A 25447-nucleotide genomic window follows, 5' to 3' on the forward strand; every position below is an offset into this window, starting at 1 on the left:
TCTAAACCCGAAATTCTCACCATCACCCTAACCCTCACCCCTTGCTGCCATGGAAGATATGTGACCATTAACCCAATTATCTTTTAACATTTTCACAAAATAGGAAAACTGTGCCAAGAAACTAACCACAAACATGCTTCAGACACATACTCTCTCATGGAGTCGTAGCTGTCACTTTTCTGTTTTCGCCATCCAAACTAGGTGTTTTTTTTTTTTTTTATTTTATTTTTGAGAGAGAGAGAGAGAGAGAGAGCGAGCTGGAGAGGGGCAGAGACAGAGGGAGACAGAATGCGAAGCAGGCTCCAGGCTCTGAGCCGTCAGCATACAGCCCGATGCAGGGCTCGAACTGACAGACCATGAGATCATGAACTGAGCCGAAGTCGGACACCCAACCGACTGAGCCACGCAGGCGCCCCTAAGTGTGCCTCATTTAAAATCACGTCTTCCCCGGGGCGCCTGGGTGGCGCAGTCGGTTGGGCGTCCGACTTCAGCCAGGTCACGATCTCGCAGTCCGTGAGTTCGAGCCCCGCGTCAGGCTCTGGGCTGATGGCTCAGAGCCTGGAGCCTGTTTCCGATTCTGTGTCTCCCTCTCTCTCTGCCCCTCCCCCATTCATGCTCTGTCTCTCTCTGTCCCAAAAATAAATAAACGTTGAAAAAAAAACAAAAAAAAAAAACAGAGCAGCTGTTAAAAATTGCCTTTATTAATAGAAAGACCTCCATTTCACCTTTGTGGCTCTGAAGCATTTAAAAAAAAAAAAAAAAAAATCACGTCTTCCCCAAGTGTACTACCATGGTACAGAATGAAGCCATAACACAACAGTGAAAGAAAACACATGATTCTAATAAAGAAAAGGTTTATTTTTAAAGATTTTTGGAAAACATGTAGTCAAGAATTTCAATCCCACACAGGAAACACAAGCCATGCCAAGAAGGCTGAAGTGCCTGAACGAGGTTTATTGATAGCGTTTGTATTTACCCAATGTGTATCTACTCATTAAAATCTTGGTTTCAAACTTCTGGCATTAATTCCCTGAAAGGTCCAGACTGGCAAAAGCATTCTTACATACACAGTTGATTTTTACACTGCATCCTTGATATTTATAAATTTGACATTTGCTGTGTACGTGTCTGTGGCTTTACTACTTTCAAGACACAAATCACACACAGAAATACATACTCCTCAGAACATAAAAGTCCACAGCTGTCTAGAAAGTGGTTTACAATACAGAGGTTACAGGCCACACAGACTATACATAATCCATCTGTCGGGGAACAGACAGCAGTGCATCATCCTGGACTCTGGGGAGGGGCACTTCGGCCCGGGAAACCCCATTTACAATTCTTCTCTACGTGTATAAGATAAACACCAAACTATTTCACATATATTACATCTATATATATTTTTGTAACCAAATTCTGGTTTAAGGATCGCAAACAGACAACATGTAAATACGAACACAAATGTTAGCAAAGGTCTAACCTATGTAGGGAAAAACATGTCTTATGCACGGTGAAGAGGCTTTACAGTCTAGCGTGAAGGCAAATGTGATTTAAAAAATAAATAAAACCCATGTACAATTATAGGAAAAGAACTTAGTCAAGCCACCCAGTGTGACAGATTTCACAAATATGTATTTGACCTTATGCTCCGAATGTCCGTGGATCGCAGAGATCAGTACACTCCGGTCAGCGTGACGTCGGCACAGACGTGCGCACCACTAAGTGATCTCAAGTCCTCACGTAAACGTAAACTGGGCACTTCTGAGACAGTGACGCCCAGCCTTCCGTTAGAAGCCAGGTTGAGAACAACTGTGAAGTAACTGTCTTTATATAAAATTACATTTCCAGATCTAGGGCAACAGACATATTTTCCCAGCTCTGCATGCACATAGTATCCTGTAGAAAATGATTAAATTACTTAAAAAACAAGAGAAGTTTAAGAATAAATAAATAAATAAATAAATAAGCAGAACTCGGTTCAGCTGGTGAAACCACAAAGACACACTCAAGCTCAGCAACACCGGATAAAATCAGTCATAAAATCTGGATGATTGATCCCACAGCAGCACTCTGAGTTTGGGTCTACGGTTAACATTTGATACCACTGTTTTCTTCTTTGGGCACAAAAAGCAAGTTTGAAAAGAACCAATGTTTTGGAACTTGGTAAACACAGAAACATGTCAACACAAAGGGCTTAGAGAAGGTAGAATCCACAAGTCCCTGGGGGTTAGACTGTTGTTATTCTAATGCAATGGAGCTACTAAAATACATACATTTGTTATTAAGAAAAATTAGAAAACTAACACATCTTCTTCTCCGGAATTATAAAAGATAAAATCTATTAATCATTACTTTAATGTGATTACAGAAAAGTAGCCAAATGAAGGAAAAAAGAAAAAACAGCACAGGTTGTTGTGACATTGTCTCCAATGTATTTCCTGCAGTCTTAATACTTCCCACCTGTTTTGAGGACCCAGCACATCCATGCCCTAGACACCCATTAACACACTCAAGGTTGCGGCAACAGTCATCCCCACCGTTGGAGTAAAAGTAAGGCAGCTCACTGCGCACAACGCTCGCTTCACTCTTGAGTATTTTCTTTAAGGGATTATCTGACACTGGTTCTTCTAAAGGTAAGAAAAGGCGTCAGGAAGATATTCCTTGAATTATTTTGGAATCCCAGAAAGACATCTGGCAGTTTGATACTTTTATTCCTCCTCCCCCATCACAAATTTCTCTCTTTTAAAATTACAATGGACAACCCACATACAATCTAATTACATTTATTTAAAATAAGGGACAGCTTTTCGATAACGCTCCCCCCATCCAGAGAACTAAAAGGGTTAGGGGAGCTCAGCGCCAGTAATTACGAGGCTGACACCATAAAGTGCTAACTTGGACACAGGTGTGTCACACCCAGAAAAGATTTTACACACTTGCAAACTGGCACTTTCACTTTTTCTAAGCAACACAGGTTCCTTTCAACTTCAGTCTTCGTAGGTTATCTTGAGTGGGAGACGGTCACCAAAGCGGTCTCTGCAGGCAGACGTCAGTTTCATCAGAACAAAAAGCAAACACCCTTCTCAAGAGATGCTCTCCCTTCTGAGAAAACCTTCTCCTATGCACTTTATGTTTATCAGATTATGTTTACTGAAATGATACCACTGAATGGAGATTCTACAGGAAAACCAAGAACGAACTAAAGACAGGAAGGTCGAGAGGAGAGCCCTTTCCTTCCCCACGGCACGTGCCCGGGCGACCCCTCGGGGACAGCAGGCACAGCATCAGCTCTGCCTCGGTGCCCTGTTCCCACAGACTTACTTCTCCCTGTAATAGAGCAAGTAGTATTTCAGGGGGTCCGGCAGAGGGAGGCTCAGGACCTTCTCCCGTAGGAAGTTCACCGGGGGGGCTGGCTTGGCTTCGGGCGGGGGGGCTCTGTCCTCCTCCCGCGACTCCTCTTCCAAGTCCTCGCAGCTGTTGTCGTCAGAGGGGCTGGAAATCCGACTGGCAAAAACCTCTTTGTCCAAAAAGACGATCGTTTCCATTCGACGGCGGCGCACTCTCCTTCGTTTCACCCCCGGAGTGCTCTTTAGTCCGTTTCCGCTGCTGCTCACCGTTTCCTGACGAATGACCTTTTTAATGGTGCCCCGGATGGCGATGCGAGCCAGGTCCTGGAGGCTTCGCACGGCCAGCGGCGCTGCGGAGCAAAGGAGGAGACGTGTCAACCTTGTCTGAGAGTGACCTGGACAGCACAGAGCCCTAACCCTGGGAAGTCTTCACGTCACTGTCATTCACTGGCGTATTCACAGAACAGGCACGAGAGAGCGTTCCTGGCAAAGTCAATTAGTTAGTGCTCTAGTGCGCATGCATGTGGTCCTTCTCGAAAGATACTTTCAAATACATCGACCCTGAACTTACATAAGCAAGATCGAGATTGTTTGGCTATTCAGTCAGAAGCAAGGGAAAACCCTGGGCTACGGTGTTTTGCTTCTTGGACAGCCAGGTTCATTATTCTATTTACGTATTCATTCGTGGGTTCTAGCTCATCCAGTGGAAACGCTCCAGAATTCTTTTGTCTATCTTAGTATTTTCACAGTACTTTACAAACTGAGTATTAGTTCCTCTTTTTTGATTTAAGCAGAGAACAGCAAATCCAAACGTTTTTATAAGCACAAAAACTCCAAAGCATACTGAGGAAACACAGAACCTGGTGACTAACGCAGGCTCAATTTAACGCAGGCAGTACGCACATGGCAACAGAAGAGCTTTTTTCTCAAAGGGAGAGGAATGGGGGGCTGTGTGTTTAAGTACATTACACTGAAAGGCAGCGTCACTTTCTTCCCTCCAGTACCTAGCTTCTGCCAAAAGAGATGGCCACCTACAATCTAGGGGGGCTCTTAGATTGTCTGTAACATTTATCACCCAAATCAGAGAGGCCTGCACACAATCCCGTGCGAGGCTCACTGTTCCACAGGACCCCTGGAAAGCGCTCTTGCTGGAGGCTCTCAGCACCTTCTCCCCTTTGTCCACACCAGGCTTCCTCTCCTGCTCAACTGTCCCCTCTCTCGTCCGGGACAGGCTCCAGCACTTGCCCCACTCCGCAACACCGAAATCACGACTTTCCGTTCAGCGCGTCCTGCCTTTCCTTTCCTTCCCTTCCCTTCCCTCTACACGGGCTGTTGCCACTCAGTCTGCTGAACGGACTCCTTCACAGGTCACCAGACCTCCAGGACTCACACTCTGGCTTCCCTGGCTCCCCGCCGAGGCGCCCACTTGCAGGGAACTAACTAGGCCCAAGCCTCTCCTGTGAGCTCCCTCCTCCACCCAGGCCAGTGGTGTTCCGTCACGTGCTGATTCCCACCACTTCCCCCTCTCTGTGTGCCTATCGATCTCTGTTTCGGCATCCATTCTGTGGCTTCGAGTAACAAAGACTGGGCAACGGCTCCTAGGGCTCTGCTCCAGTCCTGACTGGGGTCCCAAGCCTCCCACAGACCCACATCTCCAACAGATGCCGGACACCTCAGCCTCCACACCCTTCCTCAGAAAGGCCCTGTGTGCCTGCCCCTGAGTCCCTTCCACTCTAGAGGCCACTGTCTCCATCGACACAACTTTAGGAGTCCAGAAAACTCCAGCCCAGCAGGAAGCAGTTACAAACAACTGGATTGTTCGCTTCAGGAACCCTAAACATCACATGATTCTCCGTCATCCAGCATTTGCTCTGAAGCGCTAGCCTCAAAGCTGGCATCTCAGGGTGCCCTCCATGTTGTCACAACTTTTTTTGAATTTTTTTAGTGTTTACTTATTTTGTGAGAGAGAGAGACAGACAGAATATGAGCAGGGGAAGGGCAGAGAGAGACACAGAATCCCAAGCAGGCTCCAGGCTCTGAGCTGTCAGCACAGAGCCCGATGCGGGGCTCGAACTCACGAACCGTGAGATCATGACTTGCACCAAAGTCGAACACTTAACCGACTGAGCCACCCAGGCGCCCCCGTGTCACCACAACTCTTACCCAGATCGGATCAAGCCCTCACACCAAGAGACTTGTCTTCAACACCCCGCCCCTACCCCCGCCCCCCCCCCCCCCCCCCCACCCCAGGTCCCATAGATACTCCAACTATGCCCTCACCTCTGGTGCTACTCAGGTAGCATTCTGGAAGGGAGTGCTCCGGCCAACTGCGAGCAATGTTAGCTTATCCTGGTGGGATTTTCAGAGAGCCTGCATGTGACAAAATCACCCTGCAGCCGGCCACAAGGGTAATCAAGAAGGCAGATGCCCCACATCTTTTAGTTGTACTATCTGGTGGCTCTCCACAGCCTACATGATAAACTCAGGTCTAACCTATGTACTGGGCTGGCGTCTCCTGTACAGCCTCACTCAGACCACACCGGGGAGCGGGCATGTGGAAAGTCCACATCAGCCTCTGCTCATGCTTTTTCTCCCTTTCTTCTCTCTTCAGAGAATTCATTTTCACCCAGAAAGACCAAGCACAAAGAAAGGTCCCATCCTCTGCCTGGCCCCTCTCAGGCACTGTCTATATTCTGTTGTTTGTTACATTTCAAGGACCACATCTATGGCATGTGACCTCCACTTAGCAGAGACAAAGGCGGAGCATTACTATTCGATAAACGATTCCTCACAAATAAAAAATAAAAAATAAAGTCCTGCAAGGAATTTGCCAACACATGTATTACCTTTGGGTGGTAAGATCATGGTTACTATTTTTCCTTTTTGTACATTTTCCGAATCTTCTAAATGATCAGAATGCAGAAACCATGCTGAATAGTTTTATTTTAAATAAAGTCATTTGCAATTCTCACTGCTATGTAAATTTGTTTAAACTAGAAAACAGTATTTGGATGAATGCCAGCCCTGATGTTTGCTCCTTCTGGGTCTACATCCTGAAGGAGTTGCAGGCACAGGCCTAGCCAAGTCAATGCTCCCCAGCAAGCCTCCCACCACACACCAGCCAACCGGCTGAGACGTGTGCCCATGAGGTGGCCCCAAGGAGGACAAGGTCCCATGACTCAGCAAGAGCCCTCTGGCTCGACGGTACTGGGAACACACCCTCTCTGGAAGAACTTTCCACGTAGCGGAATTAACTCCCTTTTGTGGGAGTCTTCTGCTTCCAATGGCATAACCAGAAATAACTCCTGTGGATTTAAAAGAAGGCCAAAATAACCTAAAATAGGCTAAAAACAGATCATGATTTTTACAATATGTAAAAAACCATTTGTAAAACTGTAAGGCTTCAGAATCCTCTTTAATATTAAAAGGCTCCTTAAAATTTTTCTTTCTCTTCAAATTCTAACGAGATTTTTTAAAAGATCTGAAAGGTAAGTGAAGATCTTTGTACTTACGTAACTGGACAAGTCTTGACTTTCCTGTCTCTGAATGACAGGGCTGGATCAGAGGAGCAAAAGAAACAGCCAGAATCTTTTTGGTTTCCCAAGCAGAAGGACCAGTTCGTGTTATCTTAGTCAACTATCCCAAAGAGAAAATGAGAATATTCAAAAGATTTGGCTACTGTTAGTTTATATTTAACCATTCCTACACGTAAACTAAAAAAACACAGATACACTAACAATGAAAGAACCTGACATCAGGGGCCCCTAATGTGATGTGGCAGGAAGTACACAGTACTTATTAAAATCTTTGCAAATATGTTTCGCCTGAATATGTTCAAAGCTTCTAGACCGAATTTCTGTTTACAAGAAATACATACGTTAGAGAAAAGAAGTCAAAGGATAACAAGAAGAGACAATCAGATGAGATGACTTCCCAGGACTGTCTGCAAGAGTCCCTGTGTTGGGGGCAAAAGTAGGGCGGAGGGGGGGTGGGGAACATCCTAAAGTCAAAGTCATTACAGACACTCATGACCACCTATAATGCTTCAGTTTAGACTGGATACCAGGCTGTTGTTTCCAGAACAGAAACAATAAAAAGACTTTCTTGCAACATGACCACACACAAAACAACAGCTACTGTTACAGTTTTGCCATGACTTCCTTGAAGGTGACGATGCCATCTTGGGTATGTTGGAGCTTCTCCTCACTACGGTGTTTATGTGAATTTCTATGTGACATCACCAAAACACACAGATTTGCAGTGAATCGCAGTATTAGAAGCACAGGAAGAGCCTAATTAGACCACGTGGCCCTCCTGTGTGTTCTGTGTAACCAGTGTCTAACGACCCAAACAGGTGACAGTACTATTTTTGCCCAGCTTTGGCATGCTGAGATTATATGCTCTCTTGTCTAAAAATATCTAAGCCAGCAAAGCTTCTGAAAACTAAGATTCTATGTCATGAATCTGGGAACTGAAAGCATTAAGTGGCCATGTGCTGGGTAAACAGGTCGCTCACATTCCTGTACCCCAGCATAAACTTCTTCTTCAAAAACTTTTTTTCAAGGAGAAATTCCAGTTATGCTAAACACCAAACATTTAAATATAATCCGTCAATAATGTGTGAACCCTTCAGGAAAACTGTAAATCCATATTCTACATTCCAGACGAGGAGACAGATACTGAAAACATGTCCATAATCCTCAAATTATTCAACACGTAACACAATTCCAATAAAAGGTCTGAAGTATTTCTGTGATGCAACAAAGATTGCTAAAATAATTTAAGTAAAGATGTACTTAAAACAATATTCTGAGAAAGAAGAGCAAACACGGGGACATCCAGCCCTGCCACATACAACAATCTACTAGCAATGACAGCAACAGCAGGTGGGACTGTTAGCAAGGGCACGGATGGCTCCTCTCCTCTGCTGCTGACAGCGAAGCTGCCGGAAAGGCAGCTGGCCAAAGTCAAAACACAGAGTCTCCAATCAAGCACCCGGAAGAGGTCATGGGTATGGACAAAGACTAAGAACATCCACAAACATGGATATGCACAGCCTCGTCACAGCGGCACTGCTTGGAAACAGCAAGAAGCTAGAAAGAACCGAACTGGCCATCAAAAAATCACATTCTCATACACCACCAAGAAACGTTTTTAAATAAAATAAGGACAAAAAAGAATTTCTACTTATACTGAACACCAAATACCTAAAATGAACAATAAATGAGGTATAAAACTTACAAACTATCAATTCCCATTTCATATGTCTGGATAGGTGCATGGGATGGAAAAAAAAGTGTGCATATCTTCACGTATGAAAAATTGTGTTTGCTTATATAGTTTTTGCATAAACACATAAACTAAAAACAAACAAAATGGTTACCTACAGGTGAAGTAGAGGGAGCACAGAGGGGAAGAAATTCTGTGAGTTTTCATTACTTAAACTTTGGAATCTTATAAATGTTTTACCAAGTTACAAAACCTAAAACGGCAATCCCTAAACATTGAAAACAAATGAGCTGTGAGTCAGGCTGATGGTATAACCTCACAGGAAAGCATTATTTCCAGTGACTTTAAAACATGTTAATTTCTACATCCCTAGTGTAATATAAGGGCCAAAGAAGCTCCCCACCCCCCAAGCCCCCGCCCACATCTTGACCCAGTTTCAGAAATCAAATCCTTGGTGCCGATGCTGTGGATAAACAAGGAGCTGCGTCGGCGAGGCCTGGGACTTTCAAGCATGGCAGACCGAAGAAGTCAGAAAAACCCTCTCGGCCTGACTTCAAGATGGAAGTACCACTATAAATCCATGGTGTATTTTATGTCCAAAAAAACCAAACCAACAAAAAACGTAAGATTGCGTGTGTGTGTGTGTGTGTGAACTTCCTAGCTCCAGAGTTCCACTGGAAAACTCACCCAGCATCAAAGATTCCCACAAAGGCACCACCTGTGTTCTCTAAACACCAATTCCCACTGAACTTCAAATTAACAGAGATCCTCAGAAATGGCTAGCTCCAACTTTGTTGTAAAAAATATACATATGTGTACAGAGTGGGTGTGGAACATCTTTTCTTACCAGAAAGTAACAAAACTATCACAGACTACTGAAATTGTATCCAAGCCCAAGAGCCAAGCTGGAGAGGTCCCCACGGGCCAAGACAGCACATGTTAAGCTTCATTAAGAATGGCGTCATGATTGGGGCGCCTGGGTGGCTCGGTCGGTTAAGCGTCCGAGTTCGGCTCAGGTCACGATCTCACGGTCCATGAGTTCAAGCCCCGCGTCAGGCTCTCTGGGCTGATGGCTCAGAGCCTGGAGCCTGTTTCCGATTCTGTGTCTCCCTCTCTCTCTGCCCCTCCCCCGTTCATGCTCTGTCTCTCTCTGTCCCAAAAATAATAAATAAAACGTTGAAGAAAAAAAAAATGTTTAATAAAAAAAAAAAAAGAATGGCGTCATGATTAAGATATTAAGTACGTTTATATCCATTTACACCGACACTAAAAATCAAATAAAATCTTATTAGTCACCAGATTATTGAGGAAACTAGTAAACAAAAGTTAAGAATCAGAATGTATCCAGCCTCTCCTCCTACAGTGTGCCTAGGGTAACCAAATAAATGATGAGGGTGTTTCTCCTTAAGTATTCCAGGTACTATGAAGTTGCAAGTTGCAGGATATAAAATCAATGTACAGAAATTCGCTGCATTTCTAAAAACTAATAACAATGAAGCAGAAAGAGAAATTAAGAAAATGATCCCATTTATAATTGCACCAAAAATAATGAAATATCTAGGAATAAACTTAACCAAGGTAGTGAAAGGCTTGTACTCTGAAAACTATAAAACACTGATGAAAGTAACTGAAGGTGACACAAAGACACAAAATGGATTAAGCAGTTAAACAGGAGACCTGAAACCATAAAAATCCTAGAAGAGAGCACAGATGGTAACGTCTCTGACGTCGGCCACAGCAACTTCTTTCTAGATACATCTCCTGAGACAAGGGAAACAAAAGCAAAAATAAACTGTTGGCACTACATCGAAACAAAAAGCTTCTGCACACCCAAGGAAACAACCAACAAAACTAAAAGACAACCTACTGAATGGGAGAAGATAGTATTTGCAAATGACATTACCCAACCATGAAGAAGCATGAAATCTGGCCAAGTCAGAGAAAGACAAATACCATGATTTCGCTCATATCTGGAATTTAAGAAACGAAACAAATGAACAAGGAAGGGGGTGGGGAGGATACAAAACAGGCTCTTCGAGAACAAACTCATGGTCTCCAGAGGGGAAGTGGGTGGGGGACGGGGGAAACCGGTGAAAGGGATGAAGAGTACACTTACTTATCTCAGGGAGCACTGGGTGACGTATGGAACCACTGAATCACTGTATCATACACCTGAAACTAACGTAACCCTGTTACGTTAACTATATTAGAATGAAAATTACAAAGAAAAAAGCGGGGCGCCTGGGTGGCTCAGTCAGTCGAGTGTCCGACTTCGGCTCGGGTCATGATCTCACAGCTCGTGAGTTTGAGTCCCGCGTTGGGCTCTGTGCTGAGAGCTCGGAGCCTGGAGCCTGTTCAGATTCTGTGTCTCCCTCTCTCTGCCCCTCCCCCGTTCATGCTCTATCTCAAAAATAAACAAACATTAAAAAAATTTAAAAAAAAAAAGGAAAGAAAAAAGTATTCGAGGTACTAAATGATGAGAAATGATGGAAACAGAATTTACCATCCTGTAGCCCTTAATGAAACAGTGGATCAGGACCACATTTGCACTGCTGGCATCGGGTATGATGTGAGTGTATATGGACATACACTGTAATACCTGGTAAGTATTCTCGCACCCTCCCTCCCCACCAAAAGTTGAGTCAAACTGCAAACTAAGCAAGTCTTTGGATCCAATTAGCAATTCACAGCGAAAACAGAGAACAGAAGAAATATGTAAGATACCACCACAGAGATATGTAATCTCCAAATCCAGGCTGTAGGAAACTCTATAAGACAAATGCAAGGATAAAGTTAAAAAAAAAAAAAAAGTTATAGATAAGAAACACTTTAGACATATATCAACCAGGGGTGCCTGGCTGGCTCAGCCGGTGAAGCATGCGACTCTTGATCTCAGGGTTGTGAGTTCAAGCCCCACGTCGGGTGCAGAGATTACTTGAAACTAAAATCTTTAAAAAGGAGAGAGCAAGATACCAACCAAATGCAAGACACAAACCAAATGTTTCTCACAAATTCCATCAGCACTGTAAGTTGACTTTTGCCTCCAGAAAAGTTACTGATACCACAGGTCTGGGAACTCTGCTGTTTGAACTGCTCTGCGGGAGAACACAACGCTCTGTACGTGGCCCAAAGCTGATAAACGGATCTGGAGCACATTCAAATATGTCTTACAAATGCACAGTATGAAAACACAATTGTCTTGTTGAATTATGACGCTGCACACGTGAAACTAATACGTGAATTACATCTCAAAAAAAAGGAGGGCAAGAGGGAACTTGGGGGGGCAATAGAAAATGTTCTGTATGTTGTTTGCGTTGTATGCTACCTCTGTCGTCACTTGTCAAAACTCAATGGATTATACAGTTAAAATTGTTCAGTTTTATTCTATGTGAATTGTACCTTAATAAAACTGACAAAATTTAAAAAAAAGATATAATCAAATGAAACCCTATTCAAATAAACTATTCAAATAAATTCTGAGATAATCAGGAAAATCTGAACACCAGCTGACCATCTGAAAACACTAAGAATTACTTGATCGTAATTTCAGGAATTACTGAATCCTACACGAACAGCACTTGGGGTGGGATTGTAAGCAGTTTTTCTTAATTATCATATCTTCCGGATTTTCTACAATGAATGATTACTTTTTAAACAAAATAAATGCTAACATTTTAAAATTGCAGAAAATCACACAAAAATGCACGATCGCCCATTTTTATCATTTCCATTTTTCCTGCTTCTTTGTGATGGAGACATTCTTCCTTAGGACCAACTCAAGTTTGATTAATCTTGCTCATTTCTTACAATTTGTTTGCCTCAGTGCAGCACAATATCCACAGCACACAGAAACATGACCAAATAGCAGACTTAGACAAGGTTCATACTAAGGAAGAGACTCCTGTAGAATGCTCACTGTCACAGAACCAAACAATCAGACTAACAATCAGAATTACGGACGTAATTTTTATGTGTGAGCCTAACAACAGAATAAGCATACTAGAATAACTGTGGAGGAGGGAAGGCAGGTGGGAGAGAGGAAGGAAAACAGGAGGAGACAGAGGGATGTGAGCGCAGGGCTTACAGTGCAGGCTCCAGGGTGCCTTCCTGGGTCTGCCCTGGCCCCAGCTAGGCTGTCTTTATGCCCTGTCCCTGCCTGGGTCCTCATCTGTGAAATGGACGGAATTGTTGAGGGATACAAGGAAAAATGTATGTAAACTTCCCGGAACAGAACTTGGCCCATAGTTAAACACGTCAGTTATGAAAGGGATCTGACCTTCTCCTCCAGCGGCATGACAAGGATGCCCCCTACTTTGAGAAGACTCTTCATGTATTCTTCATGCTCTTTCTGCACACCAGCCCCACAGTACACACGATCGTACTGAGAACAATCTGGAGAAATCTCCAGGCAATTGCCAATAACAAAGGAAGGTTCACAGAAGTCAAATCTAGAAGCAAAAAATGTTTTCCGTAACTGAACTGATCACATTACAAGTCTACAGAGTAAATCTATGTTAACCACGGATTAGTTTTTCATTGAACAACCCTATAGTGAGGTAATGCGATTCACAGAGCCAGAAGCGAGAAGACAGACTTCCAAAAAGAATTATACTCTTAATTAACAGAATCCAAGAAATTCCAAACAAAACATTATGGAAGTGAATGCCATAAGCACGATCCAAGCTTAAATCATCCAACCTCCATTCATCACAGTCTTTGTTCCGTTTTTAATGACTACCTTATTTAGGATCTACTAAAAACGAGTAAAATGAAAGAAAAATACATTTGGTGTTTCTAAACATGGTAAACTCTAAAATAAGAACTTTAATGCCTTATTTAAAAAAGGCAAGAAGTAATTATATATACTACTTAAAGACAAATGCAACAATTCTGTTCTAGAAACTATTAGATGAAAACATGTTGTCTGTGTCAGAAACACGAAAATTGAGCAAAATGAATATTCTACTTCCTTTCTCTTATTATGGTGGTGAAAAATCAGTCTTGCCCTGGTATCATAGTTAAAAAAAAAAAACAACCCTAGAGCCCTCAAAACTACAAAATAGGGGCGCCTGGGTGGCGCAGTCGGTTAAGTGTCCGACTTCAGCCAGGTCACGATCTCGCGGTCCGTGAGTTCGAGCCCCGCGTCAGGCTCTGGGCTGATGGCTCAGAGCCTGGAGCCTGTTTCCGATTCTGTGTCTCCCTCTCTCTCTGCCCCTCCCCCGTTCATGCTCTGTCTCTCTCTGTCCCAAAAATAAATAAACGTTGAAAAAAAAATTTAAAAAAAAAAAAAAAACTACAAAATATTTACAAAACAATTAGAACAGGGGGTGCCTGAGTGGCTCAGTCAGTTAAGAGCCGGACTTCGGCTCAGGTCATGATCTCACGGTTTGAGTCAAACCCCACGTCGGGTTCTGTGCTGACAACTCAGAGCCTGGAGCCTGCTTCAGATTCTGTGTCTCCCTCTCTCTCTCTGCCCCTCCCCTGCTCACACTCTGCCTCTCAAAACTGAATAAACGTTAAAAGAAAAAAAAAATTTTTAAACAAAAAATAATTAGAACAGCTATACATATACCCCTGATTCTCCTGCCAAAGTTGAATCATGTTTGCTGGTATCCGAACACTAATAAACTCGTTTCTCTCAACTAATCAAAAGTTTAAATTGTCATTCACACACCAACCCAAGGCTAGTTAGTATCTGATCTTACTTGTCAAAGCTGTCACTGGTTCGAATGAAGAAGTCCAGCTTCTGCTTTGCATATTCTATTACATCTGAATGGAGTTCAACCCCGTGGTTCACACCAAAAGGACCTAAAAGGTTTCAGAATAAGAAAACTTTTAGAACTAGGGCAAAAATTCTTACTCTTTATTTCTATTTTTTCAATTGCAATGCACCAGATTCAGCACGTATAATTACATGAAGAAATTTGCAAGGTTTTGAGGTCTTGCCACATTATTGGACCTAAATCAAAAAGCTAATCTTTAAATATGCAGGGTAGACTATGCTCGCCACTCGTTTCTTTGACATTACTAACTCCACACCTTTCCAAAGCCTGGGCCTCCCTGCTCTCAATCATTTGAAGATGCAAAAAAAACAAAAACAAAAACAAAAAACAAGATCTGCAACCAGGAATTCAAGATCTCACTAATGAATTGAAGAAGAAAAATGTATTTCCAAATGAAACTGGACACATGCCTATTTGCCATAGAGGTCACCCTACTCAGACATGAAAATTTTAATAATCCTCACAAATAGGTTTTGATCATCATTAAAATAAAACTATAACTGGGGGGCCTGGGTGGCGCAGTCGGTTAAGCGTCCGACTTCAGCTCAGGTCACGATCTTGCGGTCCGTGAGTTCGAGCCCCGTGTCAGGCTCTGGGCTGATGGCTCAGAGCCTGGAGCCTGCTTCCGATTCTGTGTCTCCTCCTCTCTCTGCCCCTCCCCCCTTCATGCTCTGTCTCTCTCTGTCTCAAAAATAAATAAACGTTAAAAAAGAAAAAAAAAATTTTTTTAAAAATAAAACTATAACCAAGTCACAATGAAACATTTTTTTTATACCAAAGGAAAATTGTCAGTAATTGGAAATAAAGCTGTAAGAAAAGGTGGACGCCCACTTAACGATAAAGTTTTTGCCTCCGTATAGAACTGCCTCCAGATGAAATCTACGGACACAGACAGCTAGGGGAGTCTCTGTTGTGGGAATCCGTTTATAGGAAGGTCAGCAACAGGCAACGCTCATTTGTGATCACGGAGGGCCAAAGAGTGCTCTCCTTTCTGGAGGGGGAGGGGCAGCATGACAGCCACCAGGGTGCCGATTCTATTCGGAACTTTGTGCTTGCAGGAATGTGAATACTTACGTACAGGTTCACCAAGCCCCACACCTCACACCTGTTTGTGTACCAGAGGTAAGTCACACTGCCATTATTAGAAGCCTCCGTGTGAAAACCAACGGGGCATGTAATACCTTATTCACTAGACAGATATACTGAAGTCACAGCGCAGCACCTAACACCACAATCCAACAGAAATACGGGAAAATCAGCAACCATCCGCACACCCGTACCGTTACATTTTGCCACCTGGGCTTCCCTGGCCCCTGACGGCACTACAGCCATCCCAAGCCAAGGCTTCCCTCTCCTCCACCTGGACAACTTACCTGCGACTCTCTTCTCTCAACACCTGTCATACACACAGCTGCGGCCAAAACATTCTCTCATTAAAACACACCTTGAGAAGTCGCATTTTCACTCTTTACAGCATCAAATCCAAATTATCTAACTTCAAGACCCTCTGCCCAGTCGCTGACTTCCACCCCCACTGCTCTCAGGCTGGCAGCATTGTACCGGAATCCAAGAAAACCTTTCTCTACCTTCCCAGTCGTCATAGTTTCATCCGCCCCTCTGTCAACACCTATTAAGTAGTTCATTCTAACAACACATAGGGGACATAGTTCCCAAGAAGCTTAACACCAAACACAGTGTTAATCCATAGCTCCTGACCCACCCCAATAACAAGACGATTAAGAGGGGAGGAGGGGACACAGAGCAACAGTCAGGACGAGACATCAAGGGCGTGGCACTACACCCAGACCACAAGGCCCCTGATGAGGGCACTGCCCTCCCTCATCACACTGCACTTTCGGGTCAGTGGGACAGGAATGCGGCAGAAAGGGCAAAGAGTTCAGGGCCAGGTGGAAGGGCAGCTGAGGCCAAAAACGTCAGATGAAAGACTCCAGACCTCACACCTGCAAGTAGTGGGTGGCCAGCATGGCCTTCAGCTCTCCAGCGATGTGCTGGAAGCAACGCTAAAGGCCGGATGAGCTGGAGAGAGGCCCAGGACACGTGCTGTCGGGACAGAGGAATCGGTCCAGTGCACGCAGCCTCCTCCCTGCAGATCCAAGATGTCTGTGCAGCAAAGGAAACTCTCCAGTCACCTCCTTCAGATACATCCAAGCAGCACACAGTGTCCTCTACAGCCCCCCAAAAACCTCCCCCCCTCCAGGTCTCTCTCTCCCCACTGCAACATCTAGTTACATTCCCAGCAAACAGGGGACTCAGAGAACACAAGCCGTTTCTTTATGACTTCTAGGGAACGTCCAGCGCAACAGGTCACCTCAGGCTTGCCATATGCCCTCTTTTCCTGAGGCTCTTATTTTCAATAGCGTTTCTGACCCAGTCAACATGATACCCCATCCCCCTCTCCGCCAAATATCATATCACCCTCAGCTCCCTCAGTTTCTGCTCCACTGAAGGGAACTGCCCTTCACTAATACCAGAACGACACACAACCTGGGGTCCTGTGCAAAGCAGTTTAAATCCAAGACAAAGTGCGTGCAAAAATCATTTAGCTTTAAAGAACAAAACAAGGGGCGCCTAGGTGGCTCGGTCAGTTAAGGGTCAGACTTGCTCAGGTCACGATCTCAAAGTTCACGACTTCATGCTGTCAGCGCAGAGCGCTTCACCATCGCCCGCCCCACTCACATGCTCTCTCAAAAATAAACAAATATTGGGGCGCCTGGGTGGCTCAGTCGGTTAAGCGTCCGACTTCGGCTCAGGTCACGATCTCGCGGTCTGTGAGTTCGAGCCCCGCGTCGGGCTCTGTGCTGACTGCTCAGAGCCTGGAGCTTGTTTCAGATTCTGTGTCTCCCTCTCTCTCTGACCCTCCCCCGTTCATGCTCTGTCTCTCTCTGTCCCAAAAATAAATAAACGTTAAAAAAAAAAAATTTTTTTTTAAATAAAAAAATAAAATAAATAAACAAATATTAAAAAAGGAAAAAAACAAAAACAAAAAACCGCATTTAAAAATCTGAAGATACCAATCTATAGCCTGAAGTCAAATGATCAGTCTCAAAATATCACCAAATTCCCAAGCCTAATATAAACTTATAAATCTTGGGGTGCCTGGGTGGCTCAGTTGGTTATGCGTCTGAGTCCGGCTCAGGTCATTATCTCACAGTTTGTGAGTTCAAGCCCCACGTCGGGCTCCATGATGACAGCAGAGTCTGCTTGGATCCTCGGTTCCCCCCAGTCCCGCTCTCAAAAATAAATAAACATTTAAAAAAAAAAAACAAAAAACAAAAATGTCATTCCATACCCATGAATACCAACTGTTACTGCTAAGATTGTCTGTAACAACCACAAAGAAACAATGTTGTGGCCTGCACAGCGATGGCTCTCGCCTGAAATCTCCAACTAAGAATCTCACACTAGTTTGACCAAGAGGCGTGTGCACACAGGCACGTTCCTGATATTCCTTAGCGGGTCTCGTCACGACGCCTGGCACCTGCGGCCTGTGGTCCAGATGCCACCCCCTCACACGGACCACCGAGCAGCCCCAGCCCCTCTTTACAGCAGTCTTTTAAAGCACAGGTTAGCTCCCGTTGCTCACTCCACCTCACTCAGAGTAAAAACAGACACCTGAGCCCTCAATGACCAGCCAGCCCTGCTGTTTCAACAACAAACATGCCAATTCCCGTGTGCTGTCTCACAACTTGTTTGGAGAAAGGGGCAAAATGTCTTCAAATAAGATAACTTGTCCTTCCCATCCCTGGAATTTATTTACAAAGAAAAACCTACAGGTATTAACTCTTTTAGCATTAAAACAAAGCAAAGCAAGACTGCTTGGAACAATTTTAACTTCCAGGGAACTTTAAACTTAATTAGTCTCAGTTTACAGACAGAGAGACAAGGCAGGCTGTGTGACTGTATTAATCAGGAAATCACTGTAAGGTCCCACTGTAATTCTCTAGGTCCTGTGCTGTCCTGAAGGAGGGTGCGCTGAACGGACTGCGGAACTTCAGGTGGGAGGGGGCAGGAACAGGAGGGGTCCCCGCAGAAAACTCAGAGGCCTCCCTCCACCAGCCCAGCCAATGGCTGTGCATAAACAATCCCGGGGAGCAGGGGGGGAGTGCTCCGAAGGCCAAGTGCCGTGAGACAAGGCCCCACACTCTCTCCAGGTTTACCTAGAATGAGCCCCACCATGGAGCTGAGGTAGCCAGTGCCGCTGCCCAGGTTCAAGAAGGAGAGGCCTGGCTGCAGGTCCAGAGCTTCCATGACTTCTGAGTAGATGCACGGGGCTGAGAGGTGGATGTTTCCATGCTTCCACGCCAGGTCTTTATACGCATTTTCTTTAAATTCTTCCAGATAATAGTCTGCGCGGTCGACAGCTCGGAAAGCCTGCTCCACCAGCTCAGTCCGGATGTACTGTGCTTCTTTCAAATTGTCTATCAGTTCATCGTTGTCCTCACCAGCACTCACAGCACCTCCCATCGTCAAGACCACACTCAGGCAATACTGCAATGGAAAAAGTTTCCAAAGAGCTGTTTACGGAACAGGTAAAAGCCCAACAGAGTTTCTAATAACAGCCAATGTCGAATTCTAAAATAATACACGTGGAATGTATTTTGTCGGTACCCACCCACCACCCCACCCCAAGGATGCCAAATTCAGAAGGTTAAAAACAAACCAAAAGTTATGTATGAAATTCCATTGTATCCATCCAGAAGTAAGTTTATAGTTCATAATACTGAATGAATCCAAATGACCCTGAGGTACCTAAAACATATTTGACAACTGAAAAACATCATTTAAGTATGAATTCGATACTTCAGTACAAATTGTCAATCTACAAAATCAGCTATTTAGGACTGAAATTATCTTGCATATAGATCTGCTCTAACAGGGACACAAGACAAAGTCACTGAATATAAACACAAAAAGAACACAGATATGTCTAAAAAAAAAAATCATGCTAATATCAGCTTCTCTTTGAATATTTCAAGTGTTGTAGATCACTTTTGGTAAATCATTCTTTAAAAGCAAAAAAGAATAAAATTAAGGTGAACAACAAATACTACAGTTACTCATTCTTATTTGAAATTAAAATTTAACTGGTGTCCTATTTTTATCTGACAACTCTACACCCCCACATACACATAAACATCAAGGCAAGCGATCCATTCAGTCTGTTCTTTTGGATATCTGGATGTACAAATTTCAGGCAAAAACACCACTAACAACACTCTCTCACCCAACTGGATGAATGGTGACGTTTTATCGTAACAAGTACAGAATCTGTTTCCAGGCTACAGCTGCTACTAGACGTCCTCCACCCCCTCTGGCAGTGTATGCTCGGCAACCTCTCCACCTCTGGCCAACAGAAGGTCCACTGCTTACCTTCTTCCCAGCTGCCTTCAAGAAGACAAAAGCGTGACCCCCGTGAGCCAACTGCTAACATACAATGTTCCTCCATCTAATTCAGGGATAACCTTCTCCCAGCTGAGGAGGTCTTACTTTTCCTAAACCACAAAAAATATCTTCTCCAATTTTATACTTACTCCACATAACTATTTTGAAAAGAACGACTTTACGTCACATAAAATGGTAACGTTTTACAAAACATCTGACATAAAACTGTTGGGAAAAACAGAAACCACCAGGCTTCGTGAAGACTGACACATTCTCCGAATCAGGACAACTTCCTATATCATAATTTACGATCACAAGGTTTATCCTCACCTCCCCCCCCCCCCCCCAGTCGTCTGCATTTCTAACAGCAGAACGAGAACCATCAGCAGTAGAGACTCCATACACACGCACGCCGCTGGCGACTGCACCGGGAGAGGTTTTCCAGGAATAAAACAAGTGACCACACGATGAATCGTCCGCTTCTCACGACAAACACACAAAATATGTAAAACATGGGGCTTAGCACAAACGCTCTTCCATTTATGGTTGGGATCGTTCATCTTCATCAAGATTTTAGAGCTGAAGATCATAGTTTCCAAAGCACTGGGGTGGTCCAATTACTAGACTTTCACCCCATTTCAACTCGTTTCAGAGCCACTGTTAGGGTTAGGGTCCACGGCCAGCAAAGTTAGCTGCAGGGAGAGTGCTAATGAGGTCATGCTTAATCTTGGATAAGCCACTTAGTGCTGAGGCGACAATCTACACCTCTAGTCTGGGGCAGTCATCTGAAAATTTAGGTCACTGCTTAAAAGTGGAGTTGCATTTGCTGCTTAAAGGTCTATTTAGGAAAAGGCCTGGAAACCACATATACTCCACGGAGGCTCTAACCCTGCATACAATGTTCTATCATTCTACCTCAGTATCATCATTCTATCTCCAGAAAGCAAAAACTATATATTGGGTATATTTTATTTTCCACTAAGTAACCTATCATTTATTTTCAACTTCTCCTCACTTTGAAAGTATGCAAAAGCTAGCCTTTTACTAAAAAGAGCTACAACTTTTTACAGGTACCACCTGCCAGCCACTGGAGCTCCTTTTAGTTTCACGACATGACGAGGCAAATTGAGCAGCTACTTTGCTCATGATCACACACCAGTGTGTGAGAAGGCGGCCAGAATTCAAACTCAGGGCTGTCTAGCCAAAGGCCTACGTTCGTTACCCCACACCAAAAGCAGCTTTTAAAAATTCTCAAGGGAGAAACATTCTTTAACACAAAACACGTTGGTGATCTTTGCCCCAGATGACAGACTAAAAACTAGGGGGCAACCCTACCTGTTTGTCACCGGTGGGATGCATGGGACCATCTATATAGGGTTCGATATCGCTAACCTGCCTCCCTCACACTGGATGCAATCACTGCTTATTACTGACCACCCACGTGACTGGCAATTCTCAACGTAATTCACTACTCTGGGGTAAATGGCCAACAGGACAACCTTACTCTCATAGTGCTCCTTCCAAAATCAACTGCCTGTGGACAGTGAGGAAGATGGTTCAAGCAGCAGCAGGCATGGGAAGGTCTCGTGATTAACAACCAAGGAGGCTATAGCTGGGTCAACACAGCTGCACAGCTGTGACAATGGGGGCTCAGGATTCCAGTCCACACTGGGTTCGTCAGACTACACATGGAGAGTCGTGTTCCAACCTGAATATCCCTTCTTAAGGGAAATATGGACACGGTAATGTCATACGCAAAATGAGCGAAGGAAAAGGACCCTGCAGTGTAAGCCGTGAGGTTTTTCTTGTCTGTAATGCCAGTGCCTAAGTTTAGATTGGTGAGGAATAAACATTTTGCCTCCTGCCACTCAATGAGGTAGAACCAGGACACCTCCCCCCAGAGTATCCTCTATTTGAGACCAGCTCTTAGTTGATTTTGATAAGAGACCTTTTGGGCCACTTATCTTTTCTCTTCCCAAGCTTTAAGTTTGCTTGTAAACTCCCCAATAAAGATCAAGCCTCAGAAACCCCTAGGCCCTCACCCTCGACTCCAATAAAAGCAGAACCCAGGCCTGTGCTCCCTCAATCTCTCTCTTCACAGCCTCCCACTTCACTGTGTGGCCCCAGGTATGCTATAAAATTTCCAGGCTCTGTAAGTAATAAACCTTTGTTAATTTTCAAAGTTTCCTGGTGGTTATTACTGAAAGGTGTCTTACAATCATAATAACCACAAGGGCCAGTCCAACGGCGTTGGTTATTAATAGGCTGAGACCAGCAGAAAGCAGACCTAAAACCACACCTCCTGTTGGCAGAATAATGAAAGAAACACAGATTTCTCATCTTGAAAACTAAAACTCTCGAAAGGAATACATACAGAGGGATTTTCTTCAAATACTTGAAAGGCTGCCATATATACAATATTCATGGACCGATAAAAACTGGGGCAGAACACATCAGATGGAGATCATTTCTACTAAACACACAGAAAAGCTTTCTAACAACTAGATTCCAAGTACTGCACTGTTCTCAGAACGTGGAGAGCCTCTCACCCCCAGAGACATCCCAGGCCAGGTACAGCTGAGGTGGGTCCAAGAGGTCAAGGCACTGACCCCATCACCTCAGAGGTCCCCTCTCATTCCACCCGTAAGGCTCTACTTCGCCCGAGCAGAGCCACAAGTTGGGAGTTGTTTATAGGAACCTGACTTCACTGATTCTTGAAGGACAGTCTACTCAACACCCAAAACAGAGTTGTTTACTTCAGCCACCCCTCTGCCAAAAAAGAAAGAAGAAAACCATCACAGGTTTGTGACGAACAAAGGGGAAAGACAGACATGTAGATAGCTTTTTTGAGGACAACACTCGAGCAAACATCCACCTGAGAGGCACATCCATGGAAGAAAACAAAACTCGGGCACCCCAAGCAAGTTCTCCTTCCCCAGCTACAGACCTTCTTCAGATGCCTTGAAGTCCCGGGGCTCTGTGCCAATTCTAGTATCCCCGAGGCTTGGAAAGGCCAACCAACCATGTCACAGACTATCACCTCCTTTTTTTCCTTTTTAAAGATTTAATTTTAAGTAATCTCTACACCCATGCTCAACTGACTGAGCCAGCCAGACGCCCCTAGACTATCACCTGCTGAAAAGCTCCAAGGTAGAATCTGTTTTAAACCCTGATAAACCTTGACTTGCCTTAGAACTACAAGCGCTTCCTACTTAGTAAACTAGGGACAGATTAGATTGCACGTCTGTAGAGTCAAGCAAATCCAAGCGTGCAAGCAACGGGCACTGGGAGACCTCCGGGAAGCCCTGGAACGCTGGAGGGCGAACCGCAAGGCTCACCCCGAGACAACCCCCCCCCCTCCCCACCTGCCCACCCGCCCGGGCAGCGGAGCAGGGGAATGAAGGGACCCGGGCTCCTTGGAGGGGAGGTGCCGGGTCGGGTTGGGGGATGGAGGAAGAGAGGTGGGAGGGGGAACCCCGGGGAGGGGAACGCTGGTTGGGGGGAGGAGGAGACGCCCCGCGGAGGGGGGAGGGGGGAGTCGCCGGAGGAGCGGGGAGAGGGGAGACAGGAAGGGAAGACGGCCGGGGAGGCGGGGAGAGGATAGGAGAACGCCGGAGCGGAGAGGGACGCCACCCGGAGGAGGGGTCCAGGCGCTCGGGGCCGGGAGCCAGGAGGGGGGACAGAGAGGAGGGAGGGGCCGGGGGGAGACGCCGCCGCTCGCCGCAGGCCGCAGGCCGGGCCAAGGGCGGCGGCGGTGGCGGCGGCTCTACCTCCGGGGTCGGCCGGCCCGCGAGATCAGGCCGCCTGGGCCGCGACCAGCAGCTCCTCGGGCGCCCCTCGCCCGTCCGCGGCCCGGCTGCGCTGCCCCGACCTCTGCCGCCGTAAACATCAGCCGCCCCACTGCGCCTGTGCGCGCAACGGCCCGACTGCGCGTGCGCCCCCCGCCTGGCGCTTAAAGGGGCGACGGCGAGGCTGGTGGGCCCAGGCACGGTCCCCGCCGCCGGACGACTTTCCGACCGACCGCAGACTGACCTCGAGGCGCGTGCGAGGCAGGAGAGAGACGCAGGGCCTGAAGATATTGGGGAGGGGTTGGTCAAAGGACAGCTGCAGGTGAGGACAAAGGACAGTGCAGGTCCGCGCTCCACCAGGCAGGGACCCAGCAAGGAAGGGCTAACCGGTGAAGAAGAAATGAAAACGCTGTGTGATGGACAGTAACTCGAGGCGGTGACTACTCTCGCTTGGGCGACACGGAAGGGACATCGGAGCAAAGGTCTGCAGGACAAGAAGGATCCAGCTGAGCCAACAGAGGGGCCGATGGCTGCAGATCCGGGAAAGCAGACGTGGACAGAAGCCACCTGCAGTGCCCACACCTGAGAGGAGGCCACAGCAGGCCCCCCGGCCCACCCACCCCTACTCCTCTCGAGTAGGCTGCCAACTCCCACACCTGCACCTGGGCAAACCCTTCACCTCTTTTCTGGGCCTCCGCAGAGAAACGCAGAGTGGGAACAGACCCCGTGTAAGTTCTGTCCCACAAAGTGAACCGTGAACCCGTACATTCTCATATTGTGGAGCTGGTTTACATAGCAGTCTCCATAACAGACAACTGAAGACATCCCAAATGACACAAAGACCCAGCACAGTAGATTCTCAAGAAATGAAAGTTACTGTCATAAGGTTTTCATTCCTAGAGGATGATGGGAGTTTGGGCAAGGGGGCAGACTGGTCAAATTTCTTTGGGTCCTTCGAGGCAAAGAGAACTGTTTTTGAGTAATATGAAAAGGAGTGATATAAAAGGGAACATTATGCCAATATGAACTTCCCACTGCACTGGAGGAAGGAGGAGGAAGCTGCCCCTAGGAAAGCGTGCTGGGCGGGCCATGTGCTGGATGACAGGAGAGTGTGGTTGCAGACCCTGCAGACCTGGAGGAGTCAGGGTGTGTGTGCACCCACATGTGCGTCCCACACAGAAAGCACAGAGTAAGGGTGCGTCTCCTTTGTTTGTCTCAAGGTGAGTCAAGGTTGTCCTCGTGAACCTAAGCTTTGGGGCCCGTGGGACACCACGTAGGCGGCCAAGCCACTGAGGGTTGAAGGTGGACGTGATCTCGGAGCAGGGAAGTTGTGCTCAACGGCATCATGCTTTAGATGTTGTTGACCAGGGACACGGACCCTGCACAGGCTGCCTGATAAGCCCTCCACGTGAGAATAGCCGGAGATACCTTCGCCGGACACGAGTCAAGATCGTTCTGCATCTCGAAAGGGACCTCGTGGCTCTGCGTTCAGATCCACTGGCAGTACTTTCTTTAACGCTGCCTCCCCTCACCAGCCCCAGCCACCCTGGGGCCTGTCCTCTTCTGCCACCTTGATGCCACGTGTCCCTTGTGAGCCACCTGCAGAGCTACCCAGTAAGCTTTGCGACACTCCTCCCACTCTTCCTCTCACTTCAGCCCGACCTCACGTGTGCCTTTCCGAATGAGCTTTGAGCAGCAGACCCTTCCTCTGAACCTAGCCTTGCAAGCCACCCCGTTTATGTAACGACTACAAGCATCACTGCCATGGAGGAGAGGGCTTGCCACCAGCCTCACCACCTTGACCCTGGCTTCAAATTACAGAGGTCCCGCCGCTCTCGACCCTCTCCCCACTGTCAGGGGTCACGCCTTCCATATACTCCACCCTGTCTTGTCTCCT

The 25447-nt window shown here is 45.9% G+C and overlaps 1 protein-coding gene across 2 annotated transcripts; it reads right to left on the reverse strand.

Moving 5' to 3' along the window:
* Positions 1-837: 837 nt before the first annotated feature.
* PCMTD2 (protein-L-isoaspartate (D-aspartate) O-methyltransferase domain containing 2) lies at positions 838-23659 on the reverse strand. Of its 2 annotated transcripts, XR_007150890.1 has the most exons (7): positions 23533-23659; positions 18538-18868; positions 14282-14384; positions 12853-13024; positions 6860-6983; positions 5628-5717; positions 3565-3697 (listed from the first exon to the last, which is right to left on the reverse strand). XR_007150890.1 is itself a non-coding variant. In XM_047852649.1 (6 exons), exons 2-6 carry the CDS (start codon positions 18842-18844, stop codon positions 3318-3320), a joined length of 1086 nt encoding a protein of 361 aa, XP_047708605.1. In that variant the 5' UTR covers positions 18845-18868; positions 23533-23659; the 3' UTR covers positions 838-3317. The 2 variants fall into 2 exon arrangements, 1 of the variants encoding a protein (XP_047708605.1); XM_047852649.1 differs by lacking the exon at positions 5628-5717 and having other exon boundaries at positions 838-3697.
* Positions 23660-25447: the final 1788 nt, after the last annotated feature.

Source organism: Prionailurus viverrinus, chromosome A3, assembly GCF_022837055.1.
Source record: "Prionailurus viverrinus isolate Anna chromosome A3, UM_Priviv_1.0, whole genome shotgun sequence".
NCBI lineage: Eukaryota > Metazoa > Chordata > Mammalia > Carnivora > Felidae > Prionailurus > Prionailurus viverrinus.

Coding starts and splice junctions, on each gene's coding strand:
- PCMTD2 (XM_047852649.1), bottom strand. CDS start 18,844: ATGGGAGGTGCTGTGAGTGCTGGTGAGGACAACGATGAACTGATAGAC. Junction 13,025..14,281: donor ACCAGTGACAGCTTTGACAA/GTAAGATCAGAT, acceptor TTTTGCTTCTAG/ATTTGACTTCTGTGAACCTT. Junction 3,698..6,859: donor GTCAAGACTTGTCCAGTTAC/GTAAGTACAAAG, acceptor TTTGCTCCGCAG/CGCCGCTGGCCGTGCGAAGC.